We start from the raw sequence: 21,532 nt of genomic DNA, 5'->3' as shown, positions 1-21,532 counted from the left end.
AGATTAGAAATAAAACAAGATATTTGAAATAAAATATCGGAGATTCCTAGGTACTTGAAAAGTAAAAGGAAGTAGGTGGCTACTTTAAGATGAGGAAACCCAGTCATTCCCATAGTCCCTACCATACCCCTAACAGTGCCATAGCTGTTCTACAAGAACTTAGAGAACACTTGCCGTCATGTGAAGATGTAAAAGAAGAAACATACCAGGAGCAGCTTTCGCAGTAGCATCTGAAGGAAAGGCCAGAAGCATTCAGCTTAGGAAACCTTTCTCATTTTAAGAGGATTACCAGCCATGGCTCAACAGTTTTAGTTACTTATTCCTTAAATTAGATCATGTGCCATATGGAGACACTGGGGAGGCTGGTGGGCCTGTGGGCTGACTAAATGGGCCTCACCAGTGGGAAAGGGCTGTATGCAGGAGCTGGGCACTCTGGGGAGCATGCTCAGCAGCTTCGGCTGACACCCACAGAACCACGATGGAACTCTGACTGATATGAAGGCCCCAACTACAGGCCCAGCTCTAGAGCACTTCAGCAACTTTATTGGCTAAATGTTTCTTCCCAGGTTTACAGCTTAAACCATGGGCTAATTCACCCATTCTGTCTAAGTCCCTAATGGAACAGGGGCTGTGGGGCAGGTTACAGGATAGAAGTGAAGTCTGAGTCAGAAACCTGCTGATCGTCCACAGCTGGGCCGTGGTCCTACTTCCTACTGCCCACAGGAGGGAGGCGGGCCCTGGAGTGCGCCTCTGCCACTCGACTATTCCGGGGCCCCCAACAGAGCCGACAGGGAGACACTATGACAGCCGATGCATTTTGCAGAAGTACATAGGCCCAAAATTGGCCATGAGGTTTGGTATTACCAGCTCCCCAACCTGGCAGGATGGGAAGAAACAGAATGTGCCCATGAAAAGCTTTCGGAAGTGAGACAGGTCTTCCACTTGAACCTGGATGCTGTACTGATTGGCCAGGAGCTCAATGGCCCCTTGTACCACATACTCATTCTGTAAGTGTGACAGTGAGCAAGTGGAGTAGACAACGTGGCCTCCCGGTTTGGTGGCAAGGAGTCCAGCCCTGAAACCAAGAAAACAAAACAATAACTGGTATTCTTCCCAGAAGCATGAGAGCAACACAGGGCTAGGAACATGGGCTGGGCAGCTTGATGCAGTAGTACCACCATACCCAGCTCCAGGAAGTCTCCATAGAAGAATCCTTTGAGGGCTGGAGAGATGGCTCAGCGGTTGAGAGCACATACTGCTCTTGTGAAGGACCCGAGTTCAGTATCCAGCACCCATATCACAATTTTCTATAACTCCCAGTCCAGGGGATCCAAGATTTTTGACCTGTATGGGCATCTATACTTATATGCACATACCTACATGAAGACACACGTGCATATACATAATTAAAAATAATAAAAAGAAACCTAAAAAAAAAGAGGCCGAGCGGTGGTGGAGCACGCCTTTAATCCCAGCACTCGGGAGACAGAGGCAGGTGAGAATCCCTGTGAGTTCGAAGCCAGCCTGATCTATAAAAGCTAGTTCCAGGACAGCTAGGACTGTTACACAGGGAAACCCTGTCTCAACCCCCCCCCCCCAAAAAAAAGTGGTGCATGGCAGATCTCTGTGAGTTCCAGGTCAACCAAAGCTACATAGTGAGACCTCAAAAAAAAATAGAAAAAGATAGGGAGAGAAAAAAGAGAAAGGAAGAGAAAAAAAAGAGGAGAGGAAGGGGGTGGTGGGCTAGGAGCCAGGAGTCTGTGTGACTGAGGAGAGATTCAACTGATTGCCAGCATCAGGGTTTGGTTCATAACCAGAATCAGGCTTCAAAGGGTTTCTCTGTATAGCCCTAGCTGTCCTGGAACTCGCTTTGTAGCCCAGGCTGGCCTTGAACTCACAGAGATTTGCCCGCCTCTGCCTCTTGAGTGCTGGGATTAAAAGTGTGTGCCACCACCTAGCACTTCTCTCTTTTTTAAAAAATAAATAAATGTAATAGTTCTTCTTTTAAAAAAAAATCCTTTTTACTTATTTTATGTGTATGCATGTGCCTGAATGTATGGATATGTACTACATATGTATGTTCAGGAGCCAATGAAGGTCAGAAGAGGCATGGATTCTATGGTAGTGGAGTTACAGATGGTTGTGAGCAGCCATGTGGGTGCTGGAAGCCAAATCTGGGTCTCTGCAAGAGCAGACAGTGCTCTTAACTCCAGTCTCTTTCTTTTTTTTTTTTTTTTAATTTTTTTAATGATTTATGTAACTTTATGTTCATTGGTGTGAAGGTGTCAGATCTCGTGGAACTGCATTTTCAGACAGTTGTGAGCTGCCATGTGGGTGCTGGGAATTGAACCCGGGTCCTCTGGAAGAGCAGTCAGTGCTCTTAACCGCTGAGCCATCTCTCCAGCCCCATCCAGTCTCTTTCTTTCTCTGAGACAGGGTTTTACTACATTGCCCAGGTTAGCACTTAGGATGACCCAGACTCTTAAGAGAAGCTATGCTTCTGCCTCAGCTTCCCCAACAGCCAGGGATACAGGTATATACCAGTATACCTGACAGAATCTGCTTTTCAAAAATGTACAAGTCACTGGCGCCAAGGATAAAATGGTGAGGGTGCGGTTAATATTCTAGAAATGATTATCCCATGAAGTCTATCGCCTCCAGGCAAATCTCCAGCCAAAATATCCTTCTATGTGATGGTCTTGGCATGCTTCCAGTAAAGTCTGAGAATCTGTAACTGTTTCACTCACGCGAGAAGCTGTGCCTGCAGCATAGGCAGCATCTGTCGCTCCTTCTTCCTTGAGCGCTGGAAGATGTTGTTCTCCTCCTCATGAAGGGAGTGGCGGTCTGTGGTACATGGCACATCTACCAACACCTGCCAGAGTGTTAAAACAGAAAGCGTTAAAGCTCCTTCTAGATTCTTCTAACTGAAGTCGGAGCAGCTTAGGCCCTGAGCCAACAAAGTTCAATAGAAATGCTAGCTCTACCTATCCCTCCACTGCAGAACACCTGATAGATGCCTATTTTAACCTGACAGACGACTGTGAAACAGTAAGTAGGGAAACAGTATGTTCAGCAATGTTCATGGTTAATCAAAAAGTCAAACCGAGCCAGGCAAGATGGCACTGCCTGTAATTCCAGCCCTTGAGAGCACTGCTGCAAGTCTGAAGGTAACTTGGTCTCTACAGTTTTCCAGGCCAGAGTAAGACCCTGCCTCAAAAAGTAAAACAAAATGAAGTGAAAATCTATTCTTGACAGTACAAACTTATTCCAGCACTTCAGAGGCAAAGGCAGGACAAAGGCAGAGGCAAAGCCAGCCTCAGCTTGCACAATGAGTCTGAGGCCAGCCTAGGCTCCATAAGACCATGTTTCAAAACAAAGATGCAAGCCGGGCGGTGGTGGCACACGCCTTTAATCCCAGCACTCGGGAGGCAGAGGCAGGCGGATCTCTGTGAGTTTGAGACCAGCCTGGTCTACAAGAGCTAGTTCCAGGACAGGCTCCAAAGCTACAGAGAAACCCTGTCTCGAAAAAACAAAAAAACAAAAACAAAAACAAAGATGCATATAAATGTAATGTAATTAAACAACTGATATCAACCTTGGAAAAAACCTTAGTGCTTCAAGGTTCTGTGGATATATATGTGAGTGCTCTATCTGCATGTACACCTTTATGCCAGAAGAGGGCATTAGATCCCACTATAGATGATTGTGAGCCACCATGTGGCTGCTGGGAATTGAACTCAGGACTTTGGGAAGAGCAGTCAGTACTCTTAACGCTGAGCCATCTCTCCAGCCCCCCAAATTATCTTAAAAGAATGTCAGATGTGCAAGTCCCTAGGCTCAATCCCCAGTACTATTTTAAAAAGGGAAAGGGGGAGGAGGGGCTGGAGAGTTGGTTTGGCATCAAGAGTACCTGCTGCTGAGTTCACATCCTATCAGAAGGTTGACAATCACTTGTAACTCCAGTTCTGGAGGGATCTAAAGCTATGGCCAATCTCATTCTCTCTCTCTCTCTCTCTCTCACACACACACACACACACACACACACACCCCTAATAAAATTACTGTAAAAAGGTAGATCCAATATGGACAGTAGTTTGGTTTTATTTGAAACAGGGCAAGCCTGAAACTCCCTATGTGGCAAAGGCTGGTCTTGAACTCACAGTTCTCCTGCCTCAGCTTCCCAAAGGATTACAGTATACACCGCCACACCCGATTTCCATTATTTCCATATTTTAAAGCAATACAAAACTCTTTAATTTACTAGCAGTCTCTCCTATACTAGGTACTTGAGACAGACAAAAAATGTCTTAAATATCCATATTTGTATGTTTGAAAAGGTAAAACCATCTTTGAAAAGATTTTTTTTTTTTTTGGCAAAGTAGAAACACGAAGTAAATTAAAAATAACCAAGTTTTCAACCAGGCATTGAAGAAGCACACCTTTAATCCCAGCACTGGGGAGATAGAGGCAGGTGAATCTCTGAGTTTGAGGCCAGCCTGGTCAAGTTAGTTTCAGGACAGCTAGGGCTACACAGAAAATCCAAAAACAGAAAGAAAAAAAAACCAACAAAACCCAGTTTTCAATATTCAATACTGACATATTCTTTGGTGAACTAACACAGTACAGAGTAAGAAGAATGAACAGGGCATGGTGGCACTCACCTGCAATCCAAGCATGAGGAGGCAGAGGCAGAAGGATGGAAAGTACAAGGTCACCCTTTCCCACATAAGCTAGTTTCAGGTCAGCCTAGACTTCATGAAAGCCTGTCTAACCCTGTCTAAAAATAGAAAAATAAAAAATAAATAAAAATGGGGCAGGGAGAGGGGGAGGAGAGAAAGTTGTGAAAATTCTTACCATCTCCAAAAGGTGGCTGGACTAGAGGTGCATTCGTGGATGCTGGGTCCTGAGCCCTCATCACATGAACAACAGAACTATGTGATTTCAATAAGACTAAAAAAATCAGCAGCAAATATATCTTTATTCTGATGCCAAATTATCCTGGATATTGCTTATCAGTGTCAACTGTGAAAGCAGTTGGCCTCATCCAGTCAAAAGGACAAAGTGACAGAAGCTGCACGGGTGCACTGCCTTTAAGAAACATCTGGAAAGGACAAAATAGTCAACATCAGATATGGCATAGGCGTCTCCACATCAGACAAGGTACAGTGTGTGGTTACGAGCCATGCGCCAGGATGGTAAGCTAGCTGAATCTCAGCCTCCAATGTGTTTATGATTTCCCCCATGAAAAAAATGAGGAAAAAATATGTTCAAACAAACATTGTTTTATTTGGAAAGACGTTCTTAATAAGAGAAAGAGGGAGGGGCGGAAGGAGGGAGGGGGAAACCTATGAGTGCAAGGTAGCTGTCCTGCTATGAACATGCAGAGTGCTGGACTCCAGCAGATACGTGGACACAAAATGAGGAAGAATGGAGTTAGCAAGAGTCTGCTGAGCCCTGAGACTCTTCTTCGAATCTAAAGTATCTAACACTTCCCTGGCACAGCAAACTGCACACTACTATTTCTTCAACAAAGAAATCAATGATGATATCGCCAAGTACCAAGGCTGTTTCAAATGCCGCAAGCGCTGGCAAGGAAAAGGGGAGGGAATCCATTCTGTCCTGCTCCACAAGGTACAGCTCGGGTCAGTGAACAATGACGAGGGTGAGACAGTGATGGTAACGTTAACACGGCTACAGCCGGACCCTCAGCAAAGGCATGCTCAGCCGCCTACGGACGGCATTACAACAAGCTACTGAAGGAGGGAAAGCACAAACAAAAGCTTAAATAACTCACAAGCAGATTCCAGCGGGCAAGTCATGAAGCCAGGACTCCAATCTAAGGAGCTTGACTCCAGAATACTAGCTCTTACCTGTATGCCATGAAAGCTACAGATTTTTGTTGTTGTTTAAGACAAGTTTTGTCTCTGTAGCCCTGGCTGTCCCAGAATTCACTCTGTAGACCAGGCTGGCCTCAAACTCAGAGATCCACCTGCCTCTGTCTCCTGAGTACTGGGATTAAAGGTGTGCACCATCACTGCCTGGCTATATTCTTTGTCCATTTTCTACATGTGTACAATATATGGGGATCATAAATTACATTTTAAATAAGTGATTTTAGAGTATGCTTATTTTTTTTTTTTTTTTTTTTTGGTTTTTCGAGACAGGGTTTCTCTGTGGCTTTGGAGCCTGTCCTGGAACTAGCTCTTGTAGACCAGGCTGGTCTCGAACTCACAGAGATCCGCCTGCCTCTGCCTCCCGAGTGCTGGGATTAAAGGCGTGCGCCACCACCGCCCAGCTAGAGTATGCTTATTAAGAGGAAATAATTAGGGGCTCAGTAGTTAAGAGCACTTGTTGCCTTTGTAGACAATCCAGGTTCATTCCCAGCACCCATAAGGAGATTCACTACTGCCTGTAATTCTAGTTCCAGAGAATCTGACTCCCTCTTATGACCCCTGAGACAACACAGACACACATGTGGTGCACACATACATGAAGGCTAAACACTCATACACATAAAAATAAATAAGTCTGAAAGATTTATTTTTCGAGACAGGGTTTCTTTGTGTAGTCCCGAATGTCCTGGAACTCACTCAGTAGACCAGGCTGGCCTCAAACTCACGAAGACCCTGCCTGCCTCTGCCTCCAAAGTGCTGGAACCACCCAGCTCTAAAAGAATTTGAAAAAAAAAAAAAAACCTTTAAAATATTAAGAGTTTCAGCTGGGCAGTGGTGGCGCATACCTTTAATCCCAGCACTTGGGAGGCAGAAGCAGGCAGATCTCTGTGAGTTTGAGGCTATCCTGATGTACAAGAGCTAGTTCCAGGATAGGCTCCAAAACTACAGAGAAACCCTCTCTCGAAAAACAAAACAAAACAAAAAAATGGAGTTTTAAAGCTGGAGGTAGTGATGGCACACACTTTTATTCCCAGCATTTGGGAGGCAGAGGCAAACAGATCTGTCTCTGTGAGTTTGGGCCAGACTGGACTACAGAGCAAGTTACAGAATAGCCAAAGCTATACAGAGAAACTGTCTCAAAAAACAAGAAGGGGGCGGCTTTCAATAATATATACAACAGGAGAATGTGAGAGAAACAGTTGGACAGCAGCAATACTGACGGATACAGAAAACCTGCTCATTGCCAGTGGAAGCAAGATTGGCAGAACCCTGGAGAAATCCCCAAACTTTGTCAAATCTTAGCTGATGGAAACCATCAACCAGCAATCATACTTCAAAAGCACAAAACATTTTAGGACTAAACCTGAGGATATTTCAATTAATTAGAAAGTTATAAATGTCAGGATGAAAACAACACATTGCCATTTCCATTTTTAAGAAAGTTACAAATTTCTATAAAGGCTATAGAAAAACAAAAACAATAGTCTGCGGGAAGAGGAAGTAGATGACTATGTACAGGTCTAAAAAGAAAGCTTAGTTTTCACCTGATACCTCCTGAATTTTGCACTATGTGCTATATTAATATTCAGAAATAAATAACATGTTCTCATTCATACTCATCTTCGTGAGGGCTTCCAAGCAACCAAGTGACTTCAGGAATAAATACGCCTAATAACTTTTTTTAAAAAAAAAAAAAAAAAGATTTATTTATTTATTATGTATATAGTGTTCGGTCTGCATGTGGGTCTACAGACTAGAAAAGGGCACCAGATCTCATTACAGATGGTTGTGAGCCACCATGTGGTTGCTGGGAATTGAACTCAGGACCTCTGGAAGAATAGTCAGTGCTCTTAACCTCTGAGCCATCTCTCCAGCCCGCCTAATAACTTCTTGCACACTCAGTTAGGTTCACATTCTTTTTGCCGCCAACTATCGCTAATGAAAATTGTAGCAAGTCATCCAAGCTGAACTGAGAATTCTCCAAATAGCTCTTTCTCCAGGTCACTCATGGAGAACTGTCTAGGTCCGAAAACAGCCCTGCACAATCAAAACACAGGGGCTGTATCCTACCCCTGGGACCTGAAGCCAGAGCTCAGAGGTCAGAAGTCACTTACCCGGTCATAGGTGTCCCCCTCCAGTTCTCCCCACTGCCTGCCATCCCATGAGGTGACTCGAATTTGATTCCCATCCCTGATGTCTTGAGGCACATAACTGTGCAGGACTTTCTGTAGTCTGCCTGTTCGGGAAGTGGAGAGATCGTTGGCAGCGAGATTGCCTGTGTGGAAATAAGGGTCTTCAGAGGCTGCAACCCAACAGCATATCACACCAACAGGAGCTGATAAAAAATGAAACCAATTCTCTGGCATAAATAATCAACCAGACCCCAGAGACAGGGATATTTATTACATATGTGGCACCAGATCAGTCACTCTGGAGTGGCAGTCATGAGGACAAATATGTAGCAAAAGATAAAGTAAATAGACAAAGCAGGTCAAGAAAGAGTATTTCTAAAGAAATACGGTCTCTCCCACTACCCACCCCTTTACTCTGCGACAGGGTCTTGGACTGGCCGTAACCCGTGGTCATCCTGCCTCAATGCTAGGTTTACAGCGTACTAGCCATGCCGATTTTACCATTTGCTGTGGACACGGGTTATTGCTATGGTGCCTAGACTGTTCTCAGACTTCTCAAGCAAATCTATCTCAGCGTCCTCAGTAGCTGGGACTACATATATATACATATATCCGTGTGTCTAGCTATCCAATCTCTTTGAAACATTTGTGTCTTAGCTAGGTATCTATTTCTGTGATAAAAACACCATGACCAAAAGCGACTTGGAGAGTTTACAGTTTATAGTCCACCACAGAGGAAAGTCAGGGCAAGAAGTCAAGGCAATAACCTGGAGGCAGAAACTGAAGCACAGACCATGTAGGAACTGCTTATCTGCCTGCTCAGTTTGCTTTCTTCTCTACCCCAGGACCACCTGCCCAGGGATACTACCCGGAGTGGGCTGGGCCCTCCCATATCAACAACTAATTCAAACTGCTGAGCCACCTTCCCAGCCTCCAAGCAATCTATGAATACCTTTTCTCAACTGAGGTTCCTCTTCCCACATAATTCTAGTTTGTGTCAAGTTGAAAAACAAAACAGGACAATATGTCTCTCTTCGGCTTCAGTCGACACTCTAGGTTGTTCACTGAGAATTTACTATTAAAATGTTATTCCTTAATAACAGAACCCCAACTTTACCAACACAAGGCAATGTACACCATGTACCTCTCGTGGCTTTCTCTTACAGCTAAGTATGATTAAGTCACTCGGTCTGGCTAAGAACTGTAGACACAAATATCAAGTGGGACCTCTGGGAAATACGTCTAAAAGCTAACACAATCATTTCCTTCCATCTCAAACTGAAATGGGTTGGCTGAAGTTCGAGCAGCTATCTTGTACCATGATACTGATCCTAAGAATGATGCCTATAAATTAAGCAGCGGTGGCACATACCTTTAATCCCAGCACTCGGGAGGCAGAGACAGGCGGATGTCTGTGAGCAAGAGGCCTGCCTGGTCTACAAAAGTTCCAGGAAAGGCACCAAAGCTACACAGAGAAACCCTGTCTCAGAGAGAGAGAGAGAGAGAAAGAGAGAGAGAGAGAGAGAGAGAGAGAGAGAGAGAGAGAGAGAGAGAGAGAGAGAGAGATCAGGTTGCTTTTAGCTCTACTACATGAAGAACATTCCTGTAAGACTGAGGTAAGGCAGGCCTGGCAGCACATGCCTGTAACGCCAGCACCTGGGAGGCTGGGGGAAGGGAATCAAAGGTGTGAAGACAGGGCTAAAAAATGGACTCGGTCTTTAAATAAAAAAATCCAAAAAGCTTGATGAGAAATGACAGCTGACAGCCAGCCTCAGAGCATGGAGAAACAAGAAGTGGGAACTGTAATGAAGAATCCAGGTTGCTACTGGGAAGAGATTTGGGGTTCCCATAAGGAATATCCCAAGTTTTGAGGGCACTCAAAATAAAAAAAAACAGATACCCTTTTCTGAAGGGATTTCCAGAGGAAACAAAGTGAGAAAGGAAAGACAGCTTCCAGTTCTGCTTCTGTGTCCAACATTTCTAAGTTACGCCTGATGCTCTGGGACTCTAACTCTGTCCTGGGGTCAAGAAGTCAGTCTCTTGGGTGATGACTTGGGATGAAGATTCTCTGCGAATTTAGCATACCTTGGAAGCACTTCTCCTTTGCCCATTTCTCTCCTCTCCCTTCTGACGGATTCTCACAGCATTCAGACCAGCGCAGCATAGCACAGAACCCAGCATGGGCGCTCTTGCTCTGGACTCACTGATGTGGGATTTCCCTCTGTATGCTGTAATTACCATTAATGAATAAAGAAACTGCTTTGGACCTATAGCAGAGCAGAACTTAGCTAGGGGGGAAACTAAACTGAATATTGGGAGAAAGAGAAAGAGGCGAAGTCAGAGAGAAGCCATGTAGTCCTGCTGGAGATAGACGCTGGAACTTTAGCCAGTAAGCCACAGCCACGTGGCCATACACAGATTAATGGAAATAATATTAATAATAATAATATGTAAGAGTTAGCCAATATGAAGCTAATGGGTCAAGCAGAGATTTAATTAATAAAGTTTCTGTGTGGTTATTTCAAAGCTAAGCGTCTGGGAATAAACAAGCAGCTCTCTCCTTCTACAACTCACTTGTTAAACCTGTGCCAACCAACATCTTTCCTTTTCTGTCTTTTCTATTTGAACTTCCAGAAGGCTGGAAGCAAATCACTCATGGGCCTGCCAAGAGGCTAGAGGCTAACTCAAACCATGCAAGCCAGCTTCAGAGTAATAAGGACAGAAGGTTCACACCTAATGGAAAGGTCCGAGAGCATGGCAGGAAGGGCCTGGCTAAGCTCTGGGTCAGATGTGAAAATCACATGCCCTGTGGCTCTCTCTTAAGCCTCAGGGAAAAGGTAACTTCTACTTTATGTCAGGATGTTGACCAGTGGCTGGTTAAAGTGAGCCAGGGTCACCTATGACATGGAGACACATAAAGCTTCAGCCTGTTCCCAAGGAATTCATAATTTTGTTTTGTTTTTCAAGACAGGGTTTGTGTAGCTCTGGCTATCCAGGAACTTGCTCTGTAGACCATGCTGGCCTCAAACTCAGATTCACCTGGCTCTGCCTCCTAAATGCTGGGATTAAGGGAGTGCACCAACACACCCAGCACGGAATTCATAACCTTGAGGAGGGAGAAGATGCACGTCTGAGGAAAGGCTACTAATATTCATGTGCTAACGGGTGATGCGCCTGGCGTGGGTGCACAAGAAAGGGAACCAGCCTGAACAAGCCAGCAGCAGCTAGGAGAGAAGACTTCCTAGGGGAGCACTGGAACCAAGGCTTGAAAGCCTAAGAGATTTAGAAACCACAGCTAGGGTGGGTGGAAGAGTTCTAGAGAATGTAACCTGAGTACAGAAAGCAGAGAGTGCTGGAAGGAGCACAAAGAAATGAGACTTTAATCAGCAAATGCCAAAGGGTGACAGGGTCATGTGATGACACATTTATCAGAGCCCTGATTTAATCTGCCTGAGGGAGCCTTGATAAGCCATTTTCTTGACCAACTGACTGACAACCTTAGCAAATATTATTACCCCTCTGACCCTGGGACCAGAAAGAAAGCTTTCAGTGTGTCCTGACTGGGCGAAGTGGGGGATCCCTGCCTGCCCGAGAAACCATCCCACTGACTTACGGCAACAGCCCGTCTGAAGTAATGCCAGTGTTTTCCCCCCAGGAGCTGCACACAGGTCAAGCACGGTGTCTCCAGGCTGCAGACCAAGAGCCAGGACTGGTAGCAAAGAGGCAGCATCCATCAGGTAGTAATCCAGGAGACCCAAACTGCCAAGTCTGGAAGAGAGAAGATCATCTCACACATCTGAGCCAAGGTGAGCAAGTCCATGCCCATGCGTCAGTGTGCTCCACTCAGCAAAATTATTTCTCAGACACTCATTCATTCGTCTATATAGTATCCACTACTCATTCATCCATCTATACAGTATCCACTACTCATTCATCCATCTATACAGTATCCACTACTCATTCATCCATCTATACAGTATCCACTACTCATTCATTCGTCTATACAGTATCCACTACTCATTCATCCATCTATACAGTATCCACTACTCATTCATCCATCTATACAGTATCCACTACTCATTCATCCATCTATACAGTATCCACTACTCATTCATTCGTCTATACAGTATCCACTACTCATTCATCCATCTATACAGTATCCACTACTCATTCATTCATCTATACAGTATCCACTACTCATTCATTCGTCTATACAGTATCCACTACTCATTCATCCATCTATACAGTATCCACTACTCATTCATTCGTCTATATAGTATCTACTACTCATTAACTTACCTATACAGAATTCATGGTACTCATTCATTCCTTTATATAATACCCACAGTGATTTTTTATTTATTTATTATTTTATTTATTAAAGATTTATTTTATTATGTGCACAGTGTTCAGCTTCCATGTATGCCTGCAGGCCAGAAGAGGGCACCAGATCTCATTACAGATAGTTGTGAGCCACCATGTGGTTGCTGGGAATTGAACTCAGGACCTTTGGAAGAACAGGCAGTGCTCTTAACCTCTGAGCCATCTCTCCAGCCCTGATTTTTTTTTTTTTTTTTTTTAAGAAACAAGAGCAAGGGCTGGAGAAGTGGCTCAGAGGTTAAGAGCACTGGCTGTTCTTCCAGAGGTCCTGAGTTCAATTCCCAGCACCCACATGGTGGCTCACATAATGAGATCTGGCGCCCTCTTCTGGCCTTCATGCACACATGCAGGCAGAACACTATGCATAATAAATACATGTTTAAAAAAAGAAAGAAACAAGATCAAGGTCTCATGTGTCCCAAGCTGTTCTCAACCTTGCTATGAAGCTGAGAATGACATTGAACTTCGGACTCCCCTGGCTCCACTGATGAACTGTGGAATTACAGGTTTGTGCCACCACACCTGGCTTACACAATGTGGATAAAAACTCAGGGTTCTATGCATGCTCGGTAAACATCCTACCACTAAGCTACACTCCCATTCCTGAGTGATCCTTTTGAAAACAGATCAATTTGCTGCCAAACTAGTCTCACTAGCCACCTTGCTATTCCTTCAGCGAGTCATACGTGATCATATCTCAGGCCTTTCAATTGCTAACACTCTTCCTTTACACACTTCTACTACACGTTACTTCTATCAGGCATTGCCTCAAAGCGACCTCTTCAAACCACTGGCATTCCCAGACTTTAGCTCCAGCTGCACTACCTTTCTTTAAAGCACTTGTTCCTCACTTTAAAGGTACAAGTATATGTGCGTGTGTGTGTGCGCACATGCATGCACACGTGTGTATTTTCCCATTTTAAAATGTAGCTCTGGGAGGGCAGATTTTGCCTGCTTTGTTCCCTGACCTGATACTGTGCCTGTCATATAGTATGAACTCAATTTTACTGGGTTACACATCAAGATACAAAGTACTTCACTGGTTCAAAAACAAGGGCTATCTACTATTTGTACTGGAGCTACCTGAGGTAGGTCTGATGAAAAACCAGAGGCCTTCATTTAAGATTTAGTGGGAGAAATGTATAGCTCAATTAAAAACAAAAAATAAATTAAGAAAAAATTTAATGAGAAAGACTGGAAAGATGGCTCATCAAACAAGGGCACTGGCTTCTCTCCCAGAGAACCCAAGTTTGACTCCTTACACCCACATGGTGGCTCACAACCTCTTCTAATTCCAGGGGATCTGACACCTACTTCTGCTCTGCAGGATCCTGCACCCAAAGGGAACATATACTCACACATAAAAATAAAAGATAAAGCCGAGTGATGGAGGCAGAGGCAGGTGGATCTTCAGTATGCCAAATTTCACTTCTTCCTTGTCACAATCCTAGAAGACAGCTAAGTCTAACACTCCTCAGCCAGGCTTTCTGGGCCTCAAACTTCTCCTTAGTTGTGTGACTTTCAGCAAATTACTCTCTGTACCCAGGTCTTTCCCTCTGAAATAAGAGTACCTAGAGTAGCCCAATAGTAGAATGCTTGCCAACTATGTCAGACTCTGGATTCCAAGACTCAGGAAAAAAAAAATGTATCTGCTATTATAACAGGACTTTTTAGTTTTTTGTTATTTTGGGTTGTGACAACTTCAAACTCCTGAACCTCTGTTGTGTTTTGTTTTTGTGTTGTTGTTTGTTTTTCTGAGACTGGGTCTCGCTGTGTAGCCCTAGCTAGCCTCTACCCCACTGTCCTCACGCTTTAAGATAACAAGCGCTGGTATCGCAGGCTTGTATGACCATGCCCAGCTTCCTAGTCTCCAGGACTAAAGCCCAGTTTAGCCCTTGGTTGTGCAGTCTTTTCTCACAGAATCCCATACACATTTTCCTACCAAAGTCCACTTCCTCTTGCCTTCCTTCCACAGCTGCCTGGCGGGACAAACATTTTCATTTTCACTGGAAAGGATGAGGTGAGTCGCTCTTGGGAAAGGCAGGTGTTTTCTACAGAAGGCAGTATGTCAGAACAGGTTCCAAGCTCAGGTTTTGGGGTTCAGACTGCCTGGGTCTAAGTACCAGCTACACCACTTACTCTCTGACGGATCGGAAGCCAATAAACTCCTTAACTTCATTACACCTCAAATATAAAAGAGGGCAGATATTACTTCCATAAGGGTCTTCTTCTTTTTTTTTTTTTTCTTCTTATTTCCCATAAGGGTCTTAACAGAACAAAAAGAGATGGCACAGGTACAGCTCTTACACAAACACCTAGTCTGTATAAGCACACCAGAAAAACTGACGATTCTGATTTGTATTACAGAGGGCTGAGCAACTCCTCATGTCCACTTCTAGCGGGGACTCAGGATGATCCTCATGGTTCCAGAGCCTACCTGGCAGGAGGGAAACGGCTGACATCCCCTCTGGAGAAAGTAAAGCATCGAAGGTTTGGACTGCAGTCTGGGGATGGAGTTGGAGCGAGGCCACTCTCAGGCTCTGGTTCCTGGCAAGAGATGGCGTCATTCACAAAGTCCCCGGCACTCAGCTGCTCCAGCTTAGCACTCACGTTATCACAAGCAGCAAAATTATTGACCAATGCGCCATACTTCTGCTCTGAGAGAAGACTAACACGAATCGAGGGCCAAAGATCCCCAAATTGTACACTGTAGGTCATGTCAAAATTCTGCAGAGCAAGCCGAGTGGCAGGGAATTCTGGCTCTGTGGTAGCCTAAAAGAGAAAAGGCAAGCTTATTAATCTTCCCGGTCTTGACTCTATCGCTTGTCAGCTGGGGTTTCTGGTGCTGTGATGAAACGCCATGACCAAGGCGACGAGAGGAGGAAAGGGTTTATTCCGGCTTTTACTTCCAGGTGACAGTCCATCACTGAGGGAAGTGAAGGCAGGAACTCAAACAGGGCAGGAACTGCAGGAACCAATGCAGAGGCCATGGAGGAGTGCTATTTACTGGCTCACTTACTAATGGCTTGCTCAGCCAGTTTTCTTATAGAACCCAGGGCCCCCAGCTCAGGGGTGCCACCACCCACAATGGGCTGGGCCCTCCACCATCAATCACTAATTAAGAAAACGCCTTACAGCCAAATCTTATTGGGGTATGCTCAATTGAGGGTCCCTCCTTTTGTGTAACTCCAGCTTGTGTCAAGTTGGCATAAAACTAGTCAACATATCTACCAGTACCTCAGACCCCTGAGGCAAACTCAAATCCATCCAGCGCTCTCTCCTACCTTTGCAGCCTGCCTCTGCCTACCAAAGGAGAAATTGGGGGCTGGGAGAGTGAAGAGCTAGCTTCCTATCACAGGACTAGAAGGAACACAACACCTCTCCCAGTGACTGTGAAGGGGTCTTCAAGCAAGAGAGCAAGCCAATGCTAGGCATCGTGGTGCACACCCGTAATCCCAGCATTCAGCAGGCTGAGGCAGGAGGATCCAGAGTTCAAAGTGAGCCTTGGGGCTACAAAAGCAAACTTGAGATCAGACTGGGTTACACATCAGGAGTCTCTGAGCAAGGTGGCTGAATGGGGAAAGGTTCTGGCCACTAGGTGTGACTACCTGAGTTTGGTCCTGGGGACCCACATGGTAGAACTGATTCCCCCAAGTTGTCTGACCTCCTCGGGTATACCATATGCACACACCATACCTATACCAATACCAACAAATAAGTAAACGTCATTATTAAAAGTCTCCCATTCTACCACTCAGGAAGTGGGGGGGGGGGGGTCATCCTTGGCTACAAAGAGTACAAGACAAATTGGGATACAAGAGACTCTATCTCAAATACACACAGAGAGAGACAGGAGGAGAGAGAGAGACAGAGACAGAGACAGAAAAAGAGAGAGACAGAGAGAGACAGAGAGACAGAGAGAGAATGCACCTCAGTGTGTGCTCAATGTGAGACCATGTTTGCCTAGCACATGCAATGCCTAGATTTGATACTTAGCACTGAAATGGAAGAAGGGGACTTAAGGAACAGCTCAAGGGAAAACTCTTGAAGAAACTGTTTCCTCAAGCCCTGGGAAAGCTTGAGGCTTAAAGCTTTTTTCAAGATAGTGTTTCTCTGTGTAACAGCCCTGACTGCTCTGGAACTGGCTCTGTAGACCAGGCTGGCCTTGAACTCAACAATCCACCTGCCTCTGACTCCCAGTGCTGGGATTAAAGGCCTGTGCCACCATGCCCATCCAGACACTTTTATTCTTTATAATCCTGTTTTCAAAAACTTGTTCATGTCTCCCAGCTGATGAGTGCTCTATGGCAGCAGTGCTCAATAGGATACAAAAGTAACGCCACCACCTTCCTCAGCTGACGAGCAGAGAGCCACTCACCTAAGATGGCCCAGTGAATGGGCAACAGAATGCACAGGATCTCAGAGCTGAGTTGTTTTGGAAGATTTCCCAGACCCCAGGAAGGCAGAATAAAGACAGTTCACAAACTCTTAAGGTACGAATTAAAGCAAGAACTTCTAGGGTGACTGTTATGGGGCTGGCAGTGAAGAACGTGAGTCATATTTAAAACGAAATGATTCCAATGTGGAGGCCCCAAGCTGGTCCGGGGTTGCAACACTGAGATGCTATTGCTGACAGTCCTGTGACTGCAACTTCTGCTCTAATCTGGGTTTTTGTTCTGGTCAGAACTTGTATTCCGGTGGTCATCATTTCTTCTTACTGTGTGGACTCTTGCTCCGACCATGACTTTTCCTACGGTGAGTACTCTTGCTCCGGCTCTTACTTTTATCACCTCGAGGGCTCTTGCTTTTCCTCCGACTTCTGCTATGGTGATATCTCTCACTCTGGCTCTCAGTGATGCTCAAGTGGCTACTCTCACCATGGTCCTGAGTATTGTCTTGGGGAGGACTATTGCTCCGGCTCCGACTTCTGCTCCGCAAAGATCTCCTGCGTGTGGAACTCTTGCTTTGATGAAGGGCACTCTTGTTCTGGCTCTGGCTTTTGTTTTGGACACTCTGGCTCTCACAACTACAGCATTCACTAATAATAATGGTTGAACTACAGCTGGCAGTGGCACTGCAGGTGGAGCTCTTAGAGGAAGGCAAAGAGCAGCTGTAGGGGATCTGGGGAGGATCTCTGAGTGGGCCTGGAGGGGACACGGCATAGGTATGAAGGCCACAGGGAATAGTATTGGGGCAAAGCCGAACTCGAGGAACAACAGGTAAACACCGGGGGTCAAAGGGTGTCCTCAGAGGGATAAAAGAATAGATGTGGGTAGAACAAGGAGGCACCACAGGCTTGCTATTGGGTGGTGGTGGACCCCTGGGAGCAGCAGAAGTGCCACAGGGAACCACAGGCTGGTTTTGACACTGAGGGAGATGCGTAGAGCGATTCAGGGGACTAGACAGTGGGGACAAAAGGGAGGTGGGAGGAACCACAGAATACATGTGGGTATTGCAGGGGGACACAGGACGTGGTCCGTGGGGACTGCTCTTGGGATATCTACTGGACAAGAGAGGATTATAAGGCAGGCACTGGGGACAGGAAGCCGGGGCAACAGTTTTAAGGGCACCTGTGTCCACAGTAGTCTCTGGGGGAAGTTCTTTTGGTAAGGAATTTGAAGTAGTTGTGTTAGCTGGCTCCATAAGAGGATTAGAGAAGCCTAAGGACTGGGAGAGAGGCTGAGGACAGGTGTTGGTCTTAAGGAATTTAGGATGATCAAGGGGGGTGGAGTGGGGTGTGTTGACCAGGGAGCGACACCTGTAGGGAGTGCGGCGTGAATCTGAGAATTTGGGGGACTTCACTTGAGGAGCTGGGGTAGGGAGAGGGGGCTCGTTATAACTTCTGGGTGTCTGATGAGGAGCTAAAAGCTGGTTGCCCAGGGGAGGCGGGAAATACAGGAAAGGATAAGGACGCTGAGGAGGAGGTGGTTCTGTGGGGCAGGGAGGACCAGAAACTATACTACCCGGGGTTAGCAAGACGTAAGAGTTCCCCCCAGTATCCCAAGATAGAAAGGACTCTAAGCAAGTCTTTTGGGAAGATGGAGGCTCGGATGAGTTAGAAGAACCAGAACTCTCAGGTGGTAGGTTGATACGGTAAGGACTCCTAGGGGCACGTAACTGGGATTCTGAGCAAAGATGGGAATAATGAAAAGTGCCCACTTGGGGTAAGATGGGAGAGCAAGACATGCCTGCCTGAGAAGAAGGTGGAGGGCCACAACCATTTTCACCAATAGATCCATCAGGCTGCGGTTTAGGCTCACAAGAGTCTGGAGGCTTAGGGTGGTCATGGTATAGGCTGCCAGTGGGTGGGGTTGAGGCCGAGGAAAGAGGAGGGTCACTGTAACTTCTCCCAGAGGACCAGTGGGAGATCATGGGCCCAGTTTCCAAAACTCTGTGAGAAACGGCTGTGGCGACTAGAGGACTAGTTTCCAGAGGTCTGTGAGCAAGAGGAGGTGAAACTGTAAGACCAGTTCCCAGGGGCCTATGGGTAAGAAGAGGTGAAACTATGGAGTAATTTCCCTGGGACCCGGGCATACTGGGAGTCGAAATCACGGAGCCAGTCTCCAAAGATATATGAGTGAGTTGAGGGGAGGTTACTGGGCTGGTTCTGGGAGGCTGATGAATGAGAGGTGGAGAAGTCACCGAGCTACAGTAACAAAAGCACGGGTTTGGAGGACAGGGACGCTGAGATCTTGGGGAACCGATACAGTTGTAATAAGGGTTCTGCTGGCGAGGCGAGGGTGACCCTTGAAAGCTGAATCGGTCAAAACAAGGGCTCGGAGGGGATGAACCAGCCGGCTTTTGGCTGTACAGCCTTCCTAGGAGTGGAGAAAAGGGTTCAAAAGTACCTTTCCCCTGTTGGGGTGAGCAGGGGGGTAACGGGGGCTGAGGGGGTGGGGAGGGAATCCGTCGAGGTAAGCAAGGCGATGTAATGGTGAGGCAAGAGAAAGGTTCTCTGGAGTAAGGGGGATTGGTGAGCCTTTTGCCTGCATTTGGAGAAAGGCCAGTAGTACAAACAAGGTGATCGCTGAACTCTTTCCTGGGCGCTAAAGGCACCCCGAGAGTGAGGACAGGGCTAAATCCTTTACTGCAGGACGACGGAGACCTAGGAGGGTAGGGGTAGTTGTCATGATCTTTTGCTAGGGGTGAGGTTGCAGGGGCTGAAAATTCAAGGAGGAAAGGAGGAGAAGAGGTCGAGGTCATGGGACTGGAGGGGGAGGGGAAGGGAAAGAGGGAGAAGGGGAAAGAATGGGTAAAGAGGACAAGGGAAAGGTAAGCAAAAAAAAAAAAGGGAACATGAGGTGACGTCAGCGAAAGAATGAAAGCGCAGTATGACTTAACATAGAGGGGCGGGGTCAGGAGGCTGCTTATGCAACAGCATGAGGAGCCTTGTTAATAAAAGGGCAGACAGCGAGGTGACCACAGCTTCAAGAAGTTTACGGTCCCTGGGATGAATGCAACTATGAACGACGGAAAACACAAGGACTGGATAAGTTTCCCTCTAACGTCCCGTGCAAGACCTTACCCATTTCTTCTTATATCGGTGTCTCCGCGGGACCGACGTGAAGTCCACGAGCTTCAGCAGCTTCCGAACACTCCTTACTACGGGCGCAGCCATGTCAGCTGGCAACGTCAAGAAACTCCGACCGGAACCGCAGCTGCGTACTCTCGGGTTCCGGCGAGGGCGGCGCGCTACTTAGGATAACTGCGCCGAAAGGGGAGGGAGCCAGGCTTGCGGCTCTCCCAGGGCTCCGCCTGCCTCCGCTCTTCCCGAGCTAAAGGCGTCCACCGGAGACCACTGGGAGCACCGCAGCGCGGCTGTGCTAGAAAATCTAAAGTGGCTCCCCAGGGGTTGGGGTGAGAGGCAGGAAAGGCCTTCTGGGCTCAGAAAGATCCAGGAGAAAGATCCCGAAGTAGAGCGAAATTAGACCAGATTTGTTGGCAAAGCGGGATTGCAGGGAAGGCGTAGAAGCTTCAGTTTCAAGGTCTGTCTTTTATACGGTACTCGGTACCTAGTTTTGTGTTGTGAAAGACTCCAATTGTGTAAGCTTTAGGTCCAAGCATACTTGATTCCACTATTCAGGATCCAAGGGAGAGGAAGGAGTGATAACTATTTTTAGAAATGATCGTCTAGCGGGGCATAGTGGTGTATGTCTTTTATCCCAGAATTTGGAAGGCAGAAGCAGGCAGATCTCTGAGTTCGAAGCCAGTGAGCTCCAGGGCAGTCAGAGCTACATAGTGAGACTCTGTCTCGGAAAAGAGAGAAAGAATCATCTGACTACAGTAAACGATCTAAAGTAGAAGTAAGAAAAGGAAGATGAGAGAGATGATGGTGGTTTGGGTTAGTGTACAGTGAAAACAGAGGCGGGCACTCCAGAATTGTAGGACGGATCGGCTCTACTAAAGCAATATAAGGCAAGAAGTGAGGCAGTGTGTGCTTATATGTGAAACCCTGGGTTCAGTCCCCAGAAGCCCTTAACCTCATTGCTACTGAAGGTAGCTGTATCCTTCATACCTGTGTTAATTTTAGTATGTCTTTAAGTGTAACCTCTACAAGTTTATACATTCTTTTTTTTGGAGGAGGAGTTTGAGACAGGGTTCTGTAGCTTTGGAGTTTATCCTGGAACTCGCTCTGTAGACCAGACGAGCCCCAAACTCATAGATCCGCCTGTCTCTGCCTCCCGAGCACTGGGATTGGAGGTGTGTGCCACCACCACCCAGCAAGTTTATACATTCTTAGAGCAAAGCCAGCAATCTGGATCTGGTAAAGTTGCTGAGGCCATGGCAAGACTCACCTGTGATGATCCTAGAATAGAGAAGCTTGCTGAAAGAATATTAAGAACATGTCAAATGCTTGGACTATTACAGTAATTTTGGGGATTATTGCATCGATTGCTATGGTTGTAACTGCTGAACTGGCGCTTTATAAAAAAAAATTCAAACTGCTGAGTTTGTTAGAGACTGGCATAGGCATTTTATGGAACTAAGGAGTCAACAAAATAAAACAGATAGTGAGATAGTTAGTGAAATAGCTGAGTTAAGAATATGGGGGGAGGAGGGCTGGAGAGATGGCTCAGAGGTTAAGAGCATTGACTGCTCTTCCAGAGGACCTGAGTTCAATTCCCA

At 46.2% G+C, this 21,532-nt stretch overlaps 1 protein-coding gene across 2 annotated transcripts; it reads right to left on the bottom strand.

The window, feature by feature from the left end:
* Positions 1 to 491: 491 nt before the first annotated feature.
* Positions 492 to 20,072, bottom strand: Nsun4 (NOP2/Sun RNA methyltransferase 4). 2 transcript variants are annotated; one of them, XM_038334660.1, is made up of 6 exons: positions 19,932 to 20,072; positions 14,844 to 15,178; positions 11,640 to 11,794; positions 8,009 to 8,169; positions 2,748 to 2,872; positions 492 to 1,075 (listed from the first exon to the last, which is right to left on the bottom strand). In XM_038334660.1, exons 1-6 carry the CDS (start codon positions 20,022 to 20,024, stop codon positions 799 to 801), a joined length of 1,146 nt encoding a protein of 381 aa, XP_038190588.1. In that variant the 5' UTR covers positions 20,025 to 20,072; the 3' UTR covers positions 492 to 798. The 2 variants fall into 2 exon arrangements, with proteins under 2 accessions (XP_038190588.1, XP_038190589.1); XM_038334661.1 differs by having other exon boundaries at positions 8,009 to 8,130.
* Between the last annotated feature and the right edge of the window lie 1,460 nt (positions 20,073 to 21,532).

Source organism: Arvicola amphibius, chromosome 6 (assembly GCF_903992535.2).
Source record: "Arvicola amphibius chromosome 6, mArvAmp1.2, whole genome shotgun sequence".
In the NCBI taxonomy this organism is placed as follows: Eukaryota; Metazoa; Chordata; class Mammalia; order Rodentia; family Cricetidae; genus Arvicola; species Arvicola amphibius.
The sequence above is the reverse complement of the archived record's forward strand: the minus strand, read 5'-3'. Positions and strand labels throughout refer to the sequence as shown.

Coding starts and splice junctions, on each gene's coding strand:
- Nsun4 (XM_038334660.1), bottom strand. CDS start 20,024: ATGGCTGCGCCCGTAGTAAGGAGTGTTCGGAAGCTGCTGAAGCTCGTG. Junction 15,179..19,931: donor ACCGATATAAGAAGAAATGG/GTAAGGTCTTGC, acceptor TTTCTCTTTTAG/GCTACCACAGAGCCAGAATT. Junction 8,170..11,639: donor ACTTCAGACGGGCTGTTGCC/GTAAGTCAGTGG, acceptor ATTTCCACACAG/GCAATCTCGCTGCCAACGAT.